At 39.8% G+C, this 13,708-nt stretch overlaps 1 protein-coding gene across 6 annotated transcripts in view; it reads right to left on the bottom strand.

Annotated features, from left to right (window-relative positions):
- The window catches only part of PLCH2 (phospholipase C eta 2), a 1,361,647-nt gene that overhangs the window by 256,593 nt on the left and 1,091,346 nt on the right, over positions 1-13,708 (bottom strand). For all 6 annotated transcript variants that reach the window (XM_063943084.1, XM_063943088.1, XM_063943089.1 and 3 more), the window contains 3 exons: positions 8,375-8,495; positions 4,422-4,593; positions 932-1,039 (listed from right to left, as the gene is read on the bottom strand). In XM_063943084.1, the coding sequence (XP_063799154.1) occupies positions 932-1,039; positions 4,422-4,593; positions 8,375-8,495 (401 nt within the window). The remainder of the gene's footprint in view (positions 1-931; positions 1,040-4,421; positions 4,594-8,374; positions 8,496-13,708) is intronic.

Genomic DNA, 13,708 nt, shown 5'->3' with positions numbered 1-13,708 from the left:
TTACTTAATGCACATAAGTCGTATATAAATGAATATGGCAGATTGTATAAAGTATGAAAATGTCACCATTATACCTGCACAGTATATTAGACTCACTCTGGAGAGTGCTGTACAGTATGTAATACCTGGTCCCTTGCAAAGGATGCTGGGGAAACATACAGACTCTAAAGTCACCAGGCTAAGTAAGCCTGATAACTGTAGAAACATGTATACTGTGTATCATTACTATACATAGGGGATAACATTAAGTAATGCTGAACAATTAATTTACAATATCAATGTGTTTCCCATTAATACTGTCCATTGATTTTGATTGTATATTGTTCTGGGTCATATGGTTTTGTCATTGCTCATTTATTTTCCAATGCAATTAAGCACCAATCTAACATCACTCACAGATAATTATTCAGGCTTCGGCAACTTAACAAAGAATGCAGCTTCAACTCGTACAATATATTATTTCTTTTTTTAAGAGAATGACACAATGCATTGGCTCCTCCCACTTGTAACGCAGTATGGAAAATGGACACATGGCGTCAGCTATTTGCCTGGAGAGTGGCATAGTAGCTCAGTGTGTATGTCACAGTGCTGAGAGTGACATGTACAATCTCCTAACATAAACTAGGACTTGGAATATATAGCAAAGGACAACACATTTTACATTTGACAATATCACAAGGTGTTAAGTAATTTGTGTCTCCAAAAAATAAATTAGACAGCTGGGACATAACACAAAATAGAAAATATTTGTCCAAACATATATAAAGACGTTACAGAAATATTTATCGTACAATACCACAACTGTAAAAAGTAGTTTCTCAATTTCAATACCAAATATTTGACATCATTAGCATCATACCTAACCTAATATATTACATATGGTTACTTACAGCACAAACAAAGATATACAGTATAGTTTTAGCTTACATACATCGCCATTTATGAGTTTGCAGTCGTCGTCAATCTCATCGGCACTGTCTTCGTCTGAAACGTCTCCTTCTTCTGCGTCATCACTAATACTGGCAGGCAGTTTCTTCCCCTAAACCAAGATCAAGAAAGAAATTATCTATTGCTCATATTCTACAGATAACAGCTTTATTTGGGATTTAGCAATGTTTTTTCTTTAAGTACATACTGTATTAGTTATATTTTTTCAAAAATAGAAGAGAATATGGTAAAGAAAGGAAAAAAGGAAGGTGGGAGCAAAGATGACACCCAAATAAAGGGTTGATGAGCAACAATAGTTCATAGACTTTACCAATTAACTTTTACATAGAGAAAACACAAAAACGCCATGCCACCCACTGATGAAAACTAGGAAGCTTTCAGATGTATTTAGTATTAAACCAGTGAATGCAGAATTTCATCAATACATTTATTGTAATCAGCCAATCAGTTCACTAGGAATTAGAGACACCAGTAAAACACAAGGCACTTTGCACCTCATGCCTCAGTGAGGTCACTATTTCCTAGACAGTGGATAAGCCAAATATTGGTTCAAAGTGCACAAAACCATTGCCTCCACTAAGTGTAGATAACAGTCACACTTTGTTTAAGAGCAGGCTGAAACAATGCAATTACAGAATGATACAACCAAGAGGTCTAGAGTTGCAAATCCTCTAAACAATTCTTAAAAACTAATGGCTCCCCAGGGCAAAGCGATAAATAAACTTGTTTTCTTCAATACGTCTACACACAATGCTTTACTGTCAGGGGAATAATTCATCCTTCCCATGGTTTCTGGCAGCAGCATAAAGGCACTGGCTAATGACACGGGTTCACAGTAGAGTTGAGAAAAATGCTATTAGGCAACATCATTTATTAGGCATTGTCTTATTCGATTTACTCCATTCCTGGATGACCTAGAATATCAATTCCAGAAGCTGAACAGCAAAGACAAAAAAGAAAGAGCAAAAATGCTAAATGAACAGTTGTATACACAAACAGCCCTGAGCGTCCCTTTCATTGTAATCAGAGGAGATTCATTTCACTTACAAGACATTAACAAAGTTACTCTAAAAATAAAACACATCCTATTCTATCGGGCAATAACAAAGAACGGGAATGATAATATAGAAAACAGTGTAAGTATAGTATAGGAAAAAAAGGAAATCCCAAAGTATTTTTTTTTTATCATAACCATTGCTTCAATGAGGTGTTATATTTATTTAGCAAGAGTAAATCAACTAAAACATGACTCTCTTGTAATGGACTCAGAGATTCTGCAACATGTACTAAAAGCCACCACCAGAAGGGGAAAGGATTGGATCACTACAGGCTACCACAGAGGCGTCACTTCGGTTGGTGACACCTGGTGCGCCAAATAAACCCTTGCACATGTTCAATGGTGCGTACACCCAAAAGGCAGTAGGATCTCGTGGTACTCCAGTGTTTTCATCACTCCGGTTGTGTGCCCGGTATTGCCAGAGATGCAGGGCTTCCCCCGGAGTCTCTGCCTGCACTGCCGCCACCTCCTCAGTGACAGAAGATGCATCATATGTCACAGTGCAGTACCCGGCTCCCGGTCATTGCAGAGGAGCTGGCATTTTGGTGCCACCCCCCTGGAAGGGTGAAATCTGGGTGCGATCTGCCACCCCCCAAGTGACACCAGTGGGCTACCACAATAAGAGATTAATCTGACTCCTCTGTGTGCAACAACACTTTCAGTAAGACATCTTCATGTATGTATAATATTATGCAGAATAACTGATGAAGGTTTTAAGAATAAAAAGCAATAATTGGAATTTGCGAGAGAAGAATGGTTTGCCTCTAACCAGCCATAATTTATTAAATCAGAATCTTGTGAATTTATTATGATAAGTGGGGAGAATATATAACACAACCCTATAACAGGTCTACAAGCATGGTAACACTGTGGTCATTATTGTCTAGTATCTATGTTCAACCATCAAAAGATACATGCACTTAAGCAGACTCTGCCATTAGCTATCTGGGAACTATAGATCAATGAAAATAATATTACACTTCGGTTATATTTACCAGAGTTTCTAAAAATCATTAACATGAAGCAAAGATTAATTATATGGATATTAACGTGGACTGCCCACGTTATTCAGTCAGAATGTGAGCCCCTCTATTGTAAGTCACCATTAATCAGGTCTATAACTAGTGGGGAAAGGCCTAGTGGTCAGCACCACTGTTGCCATGTGGCATCTGTATTTAGCATGCAGAGAACCTAGAATGGCACACGTCAGCTTTGAAAGCGGCCACCTGGAGCATCCTTAATATACACCAGGCACTCTGCTTCCCCTTGGTCCCGGGTGGCAAGCCAGCGCAAAGCTGCCAGGGAAAGATCTAAAGATGCTCTGATTTTTAGTGCTCCTGGCAGCCCTGCTCCTGCACTACTATGGCCCTGCCAGTGATCCCCCATACCTCCACCTCTCACTACAATCCTCCCATGCCCACACTCTGTGCACTTCAATCCCAACTTTCCAGATATCATCAGGGCTCTCAAGGACATAGAGGATTCAGTCAACAGGAGGTTAATGGGGGGCTTATTGCTTGTTCTTTCTGGCAGAGGCCATGTGGTACCCACACATACTATATGGCAAATACCAAATGAGGGTAAAATATGTTTATGTCCCTAAAGCTGCTGACACTACTTCAAATAGAAAACCTCCTGTGACATCTCCATCTACCATATTATCTCCTAGTAGTCAGATGTGACAAAATATGTATTCCTGTTCATCAGAAGTCTGAATCCAAATACTTCATGTTTCAATGACAAACATAGCACTTTCCAGGACACTTGGGAGACGTCTGGCTTCTACGCTATGCTATCTTGACTGTAAAATAATATTATCCCATAATTAAGCTTGTTACCATTAGGAGGTTTCTGGCGTTTAGGTTTTACACAGCCCCCATAAGGGATTTATCGATCTTCTAGATGTCAGTGTTATTGATTGGGCTGTGTCACACGATGATGTGCATGATGAAGTAGGTCACTTTGGGAATTTACATGTAGATAAAAGTAGCGTCGATTTTTCTTTCAATTTTAAATACCATAATTAAAGGAATAACCCCACTTTATAAATTTGCTCTACGATGCATTAATATTTATCGCAGCATATACAGGTACATACACTTTCCTTCTGAGTATGGCAGACGTATTTTACTCACTTTACAGTGTAAAGGGAATTACTGATCAAGATAAATTAATATTAGCTAGTGGGCAAATTACTATGAAAAATAAAATACAAATGTAGTAGAAAATGAGTAATAGTTGGAATATAAGTTGGTATTATATGGTATAAGAGTTGTAGATGAGCTGACTATAGTTGCTCTCTTGAATGATAGGTACAATATAAAAGGACATTGCATCAAGCAATTACTTTGAAAGTACAGTCTCTGCTATCTAGAGCAATGTTACTATTTACCCAATTTACTCTGTCCAAATTTACCTTCACTAATATCTTTCCTTTCAGGATCTCCGGGGAAGGCAGCTTTGTAGAATCGCCATTCAGCACAGAAGACAGATCTAACTTGTCTCCTAGGATTTCCGTTAAATACTGAGCCATTTTCTTCTGCTGCACCACACTGCAGTGATTTTCAATGGACAAGATGACAGGGAACCTGAAAAGGGATACAAGATGAAAAGCTTTGGCATAATAGACCTTTATTCTTACTTGACACAGAAACAGCCATAAATATAATGTTAGCGTTAGTTATTGCATTTAACAAAGAAATCACATTTAATTGCTGAAGTTGGTAATACTTATTGTGTGCAACAAGATAAGCTGTCAGTGCAATGGATACACTTTTATTATTCAATCCTTAGGGGCTGTATTTTGTATGTAATTCCCTGGGCGTTTGACAAGCAAAAGAAATCTCCCTTTTTTTTCACAGCATTTTTTCTTGGTGCAATACAGGATTCTGGACCGGGCAGCCATGGGTATGCTGGTACTTATAGTGCTTATTTCCAAATGCTTCACTCTTAATTTTCCTATTTCTTATTACCCCACACCCACCATGGAAGGGTATTGAAATGAGCCCTCATGCATTCAGCAAGGGGCTGTTTTTTCCCCCAAGGGGTACTGCATTTTTTTGTAGGGAAGTGAGCCCTCTATGCTAAAAGACCAAGGGCCAGATGTTATTATTGCAGGAGGACCCTATGCTGCGGGTTTACTTGTTATAGTGGCAACAGCACTGACTGGCATAGGCTGTGACTACTCTGGCACTTTAAGGATCACAAACAATTTCTATACACCCCCCACCAAATTGCAGTGTAAAAATATAAAAATAAAGCAGCCAGTATTTACTCTGCACAGAAACAAAATAACCCACCCAAATCTAACTCTCTGCAAATCTTCCCCCTCCTGCAGTGCACATGGTTTTGTCCATTAGAGAAAGATTTTGCTGCTGCGATCAGGTCTGAATTAGGCCCTTAGTCCAAGCTTAGAACAGTCTCTCAATCATCAACTAATAATGAAAAGGAAATCAAAAAGGAACAGAAGATGTGCAGTGTACATACATAAATGCCCTCTGAGAAGTATATTCTTGGGACTCTACAGTCAAAATAGCTCTTAGTCTTAGCAACTGATTGGATATGCTAGCTAGTATTCCAAAAGTATACATTTAATAAGGGGCATATACGAATTAAACGGGTTCTGTGGCTGGTTGTATGGGATTAAATTAGGTGATTATCTAAGGTCTCTCCCAATCAGCCAGTCACAGAACAGTTCTAAACCATATGTGTCCCTTATAGAAATGAAGAGTCGGGAACCCTACTCCTGGGATTGTACTGTAGATCTCAGTTTGTCAGTTGACAAAAATAACCTCACAATAGAATGTCATTTATATAAATGTGACACAGAAGCATTTCACTGATTGCATAAAAACACATTAATGCCTAATTCACATTTAGCAAGTCTGGGCATGATGTAAACATATAGGAATGAAAAAGTTCATACAGTATAAACCAGTGGTTCTCAAAGTGTGTGTCTCGGGTTGGTGATCAAGGACCAATTAAAATTATTTATGGTCAATGTAATAGGCAAAACCAGCGGCTGTCAGTCATAAGATACGTTGACAAACACAAGCATATTCTGTCCCTCACCACACAGATAAACCTAAGGATGATATATAAACACAATTTCCTTAATTTAATATTTCTTTATAAATTTCTTAATAATAAACTTTTGGCATAGGGGTGTCATGAAAAACATTCTGATACTCTAGGGTGCCGTGGCACAAAAACATTTGGGATCCACTGGTATAAACAATTCAATGGCCTGCCTGCAGAAGGAAATACCTTTTGATATGTAATTTTGTAACCGGTACTATTACTGAAATGCTATGAATGATATAAAAAAAAATAATAAAAAAAAAGTGCTTAAAAGTAAAAAGTATTGACTGCAAACAGTCAGGGCAACCCTGGTGTCAACCAAACCAATGTTAACCTCATGAATTCACTAGTGGCAAGTGACATTACAGAAGCGAAATAGTGCCTCATGTCTTAGTAACATCACTAGTCCCAAGTGAATTAATAAAGCATATCGTCATGAATTAAAAGGAAAACAATGGGCATTGCTCCTGTTGGTCAGTAGATTGCTGAAACACTACTGTGAAAAACAGAATATCAGATGTCAGTCACATAGTCCGCAATCATGGTCAAACTATTCTATTATGAACTAGCTGCATTCATACAAAGGATTGTGAAGCACAAATCCAGTGAGGAAGATTCCAATTTATCCTCACATTTGGTGAAAAAAATATCCTTCTTGAGTCTGTAAGTGGCTATAGATTACTTCCCCAAATCATCCAGCCGCTAATGCATTCTAACAATCACAGCCTTCAAAGATGTTACTGAAGTCCTGTCTGCCTTACTGGTCTATTGTTTCCTGATACTGGTGCTAGGCTCTGCCTTATACCAGGCACGTGTTACTGATCCCAATATGAAACTGTTCATACAGTACGGATAAGATGTAACGGCCTATATATTACTCAACTTGATTCCTATTACATTACTGCCTGCCATCTGGTCCCTACTTGATTTATTCATCTTAATCTTGCTTAGACATCCTACCACTTCCTACCGTGTTAAACAATTAAGATCAAATCCTGTAAAATGCTGAACAAAATATTTCCCTCTTTTTCATCATCACTGTATTTTATTAAGATTTAACAGATTGTATTGTACAGATGTAGCCACTCATTGCGGTTGCGACTAGGTTGCTGCAATGTGCGCGCACACTGGTGTACGCATGCGTATATCCGCACCAGCGATGCATACACATTGTATGGACTTAGTCGTGGGTGTGAATAGGCGCAGCCAGACAACGATGATCCTGGCTACATCTGTATTAAGACATCAGCGTTCTCTATAGTCACAAAGCAATCTCCAGCCCTATCTCTAGACCAGGCCTGTCCAACCTGCGGCCCTCCAGCTGTTGAGAAACTACACATCCCAGCATGCCCTGACACAGTTTTAGCATTCTCTAACAGCAAAACTGTGTCAGGGCATGCTGGGATATGTAGTTTCACAACAGCTGGAGGGCCGCAGGTTGGACATGCCTGCTCTAGACTGTCGACATGTTCAGTGAGAATGTCGGCACATGAAAATAGGGTTTGGCTTATGGTAAGGGCAATGGTTCCCAAACTCAGTCCTCAAGGCACCCCAACAGTCCAGGTTTTAAGGATATCCATTCTTAAGCACAGACGATTAAATCAAATTGACTGAGGGTACTAATCAAGACATCTGTGCTTAAGCGTGGATATATTTAAAAACCTGGACTGTTAGGGTACCTTGAGGACCGAATTTGGGAACCACTGGGTTAAGAAAAGGCTCCAGTTGTGGTTAGGCTGCAAATAGCGTTAGTCTTAAGCTAAAATGTATGTGTCAACATTCAGTGTCGACATTGCAAATGTTGGTATGTTGGATGGCACTATTCCAAAACACACCAGTCAGAATGACTACATACAAAACGTTGACACCAAAACGTTGATAGCACAATACAATCAGCATTAAATTTTGATATTCATACATACTTACATTAATGATAGACTTACAATACTTTCAATTATCAGGCCTACTTTATTTGGCAATAAGTTCTGTACTTTCTATCTTTGTTATCCTGTTGTCTTCTTTTACGGAATTATTTTGCCTTCTACTTTTAACACTTCAAGAATGCTCTTTTTTTGTCTCATATCACCTCTAATGCTTTCTTATTTAGCCGCATCCAAGTAGCAAAAAGCTTGGAACTATTGATACACAACCCAAGATCAGAAAAATATGTACGGAAATATAATAGCGATCCCAGTGCAGAGACAAATATGCATCTATTACATCATTCTGAATAATGTCTGTCCATGCTATAACATGATGCAGGAAGGAAAGCATGTGGAAGATACTTACTCATTTTTTATGAACGCGTACTTGTTAATAGTTTCGATGACATCCTTGAAAAGTATTTTAGAAGTCAAGGTATACCCATGGTGGACAATTGGTTCTCCATCTGGTCCATCCCAGCAGTCAACTGTAAGTCAAAATATATGGTTGAGCAAAGATGCCATTGTCTGATTGCTGGGTGTGACACTGACACATACTAATGAAGAAAATATAAGCATATATGGCCAACCAAACCTGATTTCTACACAATACCCAACTGCTGAGCTAACTACAGTATATAGAATTTAACCCTCTTCTGCTAATATATCCCTGAAAAACACCCATTAGGATCCCCAAGGTTTAACAGGTAGGGACAGCAGATATTCCACAGTCCCTCCATTTACAACCCCAAAGCAGCACCATGGGTCCAGGGAGCTGATATACTGTTGGATTATCCAATCTTGGGAATGTAAAGCATTCCAGTGCTTGGCCCTGGCAGCGAATGCCTTCTAAAGATGGCAATAGCCTATAGTATAGCTAACTACAATGCACATTTTTCCAGAGAAGGATCCCACCAACCCCCTCACATTAGCCATGAAGGCTCTGCTTCCAGCTCTTCACAGGGATAGACTCTTACTTTTTCAACATAATTTATTGTTCGATAGGGTGATGAAAGATCACATAAAAGTCAAGTAGACCTCAAAATACCAATAAGGAAAGAAACATCTAATTTCAACATAAGACAATAGTAACACAAATGGTGAAATGGGTTGGTGCTATAAAGACCAAAAGTATATTCCAAAAAAGCACCCTAATAATTACCCAAAATAACCAGGACATGCGTATATACGGATCCATACCTGCTGAAGGGTTTATTGAACCCTAAAATGTGTTATCTTGCTGCTAACATTTTGGGAACTCTATGACACTACAGCCTTCTGGACTTCCACACTCTCTGTGGTGGTGCCAAGCTATATTGCCTGGGACCCTTTTGCTTTGTTGGCATTAGCCCACAGCAGCACCTACCTATGGTGAGAGGCTTAATGATCACCACTATTTCAATTCATTGTATACATGTGAATATGTGAAAATGGTTTTAAAACAGATATGTCCTCATACATCTTGCCTCACTCAATATGCCACGCAGCGGGAGATGCCCGGTGGGAGTTAGCTGGCAACTCACATGCAACTCCGTTAGCAATAGGGGTCTTTTTTTGGAGGGGGAGACTTGCGTAGGTGCACTAAAGACCTTGTATATTGTTCATATTTATTTATTGGTATGCTTTCAAATCTTAACAATATTTGAGAAACTGTGAAATATAAAAAAAGTAGAGTGAAATAGAAAGAAAAAGTGTTTTAAAATGTTCCAACCACTGACTGCTGTCAACTGTTCCTACTATTGCAAAGTCAATAAAATAAAGGCTTAATTGCCCACCTTATTCTTTAATATTGTCTATTTCCACTTATACTGTTAACTTCATTGTTTGCCTTTCTACCTTTTTTATGTTGACCATTTTCATGTCGACCTTTTGACCCTGTCGACCTTTTGACCCTGTCGACCTAATGTCTGTCTAACATATGGTGTCTATCTATTGTCTGTCTAGCTAGACACTGTCTATCTATCATTCCACACCCGCAGTACACATGGTTTTGCCCAACTGCTAACAAATTTGCTGCTGTGATCAACTCTGAATTACCCCCATAGAGTATACACACTTACCGATGTATACAACATATCGTCCGATCCGCCAGTTCGGACGATATATCGGGTCAAATTGGCAAGTGTATACCCAGCCTTAGCTCAGCTGTAGGATTATGGATACATTTGTATCTTGTACCAAAGCATTTAAACCTCACTCAATATCCCTTATGATGAGGAAATGATATGCTCTTATATGGTTTACATAATCCATTTAATGGATATTATATGACAGAAATCCTCCTGTATCCGGTATAAGGGTATAATACGAGCTGACAGCAGTCATGGAAATGCCAACGATCGTTTCACATGTTACTGCTTCTTCAGAGTACGGGAGTTAATAAATGCAGCTCCGTATACTTAAACATACATGTGCAGGTGAGATATGAATGGTGCCAGGTGCACGTGTAGTGCATGATAATGACCGGCATCACTATTTGATCGCGAGGCAGAACAGGACAAACCATAGATAATAGCCACCGAATGTAGAGCTAGACACTTTCATACCTATAACACACAGGTATCTAATACGGTGGCTGAGATAGGATATATTGATTGACAATAAAAAGTGTAAGGCTTATATTGACAGCACCATATATAGATATAGTTTGAAGAGTGTTCTGGCACAGAGAAAAGGAAGAGAAAGCGATCTGAAAAATTAATAACAGCTCCATATATCTACCTATATATATAGGGCCGGCTCCCATACACTCAAATGACTCTAACGCCCTATCTACAGCATGATATTTAGCCCATAAACAAAGGGCTCAATGTAACTTCAATACCTGTCTGAACGCAGAATTAATAGCATTATTGCCGGCAAAGTAAATTTATTGTTACATTCAAATTTTGAGACAATATTATACCCTTATACTGGATACAGGAATATTTCTGTTGATATGGGGGGTTATTCAGGTTTGTTAGCAAACAAAAAAGTTAGCAATTGGGCAAAACCATGTTGCACTGCGGGGGGGGGGGGGGGGGGCAGGTTACATGTGCAGAGAGAGTTAGACTTTGGATGGGCTATATTGTTTCTTTGCAGGGTAAATACTGGCTGTTTAATTTAGATTTTAATTGGACATACCCCACCCAAATCTGACTCTCTCTGCAGTACAACATGGTTTTACCCAATTGCTATCTTTTTTGTTTACTGACAAACCTGAATAACCCCCATAATATCCATATATCCATTAAGTGGATTACGTGAACAATATACTGTAAGAGTATATCATTTCCTCATAGTAAGGGATATTGAGTGAGGTTTAAATGCTTTGGTACAAGAAACAAAATGCATCCATAATCCTACAGCTGAGCTAAGAATACACATGTTACTTTTCTTTTGGTTACTTCAAGTATCAACTTGATATAAACTTAATATACAGAACAACATAAAAGAAATAAAGAACCACACATAGAGAAGTATACATGAATGTTATTAATGGAAGGTAAACAATGAAGTTAACAGTCAAGTGGAAATAGACAATACTAAAGAATAAGGTGGGCTATTAAGCCTTTATTTCATTTGACCTTGCAATAGTAGGAACAGTTAACAGCAGTCAGTGGTTGGGACATTTCAAAACACTTTTTCCTTACTATTTCACTCTACGTTTTTCTATGTCACAGTTTCTCAAATATGATTAAGATTTTTAAAGCAGACCAATAAATAAAGTAATTTTAAGGATATACAAGGTCTTTAGTGCACCTACGCAAGTACTTACCTTTTTGTCTTGTGTTTATGGTCTTGTTGGAGTAGTGGTAGCACCTCACAGAGTAATATAATAGTGGTGGTCTTCAGGTTGCCGGCGGCCGACTCCCGATGACCACCATACCGGTGCCGGCAAACCGACAACTTTTCTCCCCCTGGAGGGAGAACAGATAACGTGGTGCGCGTAGCGCGCCACCATGCCTGCAGTGTGGCGAGCGCAGTGTGCCCGCAAGGGGCTCATTTGCGCTCGTCCAGCTGTCGGTATGCCAGCGGTCGGGATTCCGGCGCCGGTATGCTGGTCGCCAGGAGCCCGACTGCCGGCAACACATACTACACCCATATAAATAGGGACTAATAGATCCCTTTGATTGAGAATAAGACCTCATAATAACTTACAGTAATGAATTTACTGGGACGGATTTTTTTGTGTTCGTATATTCTGATTAAAATAATATGCAGCATTTATCTGCATACTGTATGAAAATGTTACGCTACAGTGTTTTCTAGGAAACACTACTGTAGCATTTTGTATGGCGATACAGATGCGGTCGCACACAGAATATAGACATGCAACATATTTTTATCAGCAGATTCTGCTTGTGCATCTTAGTCCCATAGCCATGTGAATAAGACGCACTTTAGGCAAAAATAAACAAAAACAAAAAAACACGCCCACTGCTGATGGTATTGCACGGAACCTGTCACCTCACCCACGCCAGGCTTTTTCCTCTGCGTGGTGTACTGAGGCAAGATGTATGAGAACACATCTGTAAGAATCTTGGTAACCTTGATTTGTTTCTTCATGCTGTCATTAATAAGAAAACGTCTCTGACCTCAGTCTGCTATGTGTAATGTAAAGTCCTCCACCATCTGTCTTAACGTAACATGCCGAGAGTTTGAGGTTTTTGTGATTGAGACCGGCAGCCATACATATCTGCCCTCCAGAAAGAGCTTGAAAAAGAGATAATGATTTTAAGACCATTGCTGGCAAAAATTCATGACTAAAAATAAGAATTTACTTACCGATAATTCTATTTCTCGTAGTCCGTAGTGGATGCTGGGGACTCCGTAAGGACCAAGGGGGAATAGCGGCTCCGCAGGAGACAGGGCACAAAAGTAAAAGCTTTAGGATCAGGTGGTGTGCACTGGCTCCTCCCCCTATGACCCTCCTCCAAGCCTCAGTTAGGATACTGTGCCCGGACGAGCGTACACAATAAGGAAGGATTTTGAATCCCGGGTAAGACTCATACCAACCACACCAATCACACTGTACAACCTGTGATCTGAACCCAGTTAACAGCATGATAACAGCGGAGCCTCTGAAAAGATGGCTCACAACAATAATAACCCGATTTTTGTAACAATAACTATGTACGAGTATTGCAGACAATCCGCACTTGGGATGGGCGCCCAGTATCCACTACGGACTACGAGAAATAGAATTATCGGTAAGTAAATTCTTATTTTCTCTGACGTCCTAAGTGGATGCTGGGGACTCCGTAAGGACCATGGGGATTATACCAAAGCTCCCAAACGGGCGGGAGAGTGCGGATGACTCTGCAGCACCGAATGAGAGAACTCCAGGTCCTCCTTAGCCAGGGTATCAAATTTGTAGAATTTTGCAAACGTGTTTGCCCCTGACCAAGTAGCAGCTCGGCAAAGTTGTAAAGCCGAGACCCCTCGGGCAGCCGCCCAAGATGAGCCCACCTTCCTTGTGGAATGGGCATTTACATATTTTGGCTGTGGCAGGCCTGCCACAGAATGTGCAAGCTGAATTGTACTACACATCCAACTAGCAATCGTCTGCTTAGAAGCAAGAGCACCCCGTTTGTTGGGTGCATACAGGATAACAGCAAGTCAGTTTTCCTGACTCCAGCCGTCCTGGAAACATATATTTTCAGGGCCCTGACAACATCTAGCAACTTGGAGTCCTCCAAGTCCCTTCCGCAGGTACCAC

The sequence above is a fragment of the Pseudophryne corroboree genome, chromosome 10 (genome assembly GCF_028390025.1).
Source record: "Pseudophryne corroboree isolate aPseCor3 chromosome 10, aPseCor3.hap2, whole genome shotgun sequence".
NCBI classification, from domain to species: Eukaryota; Metazoa; Chordata; class Amphibia; order Anura; family Myobatrachidae; genus Pseudophryne; species Pseudophryne corroboree.
Note: the sequence above shows the minus strand (reverse complement) of the source record. Positions and strands in the feature narration are given on the sequence as shown.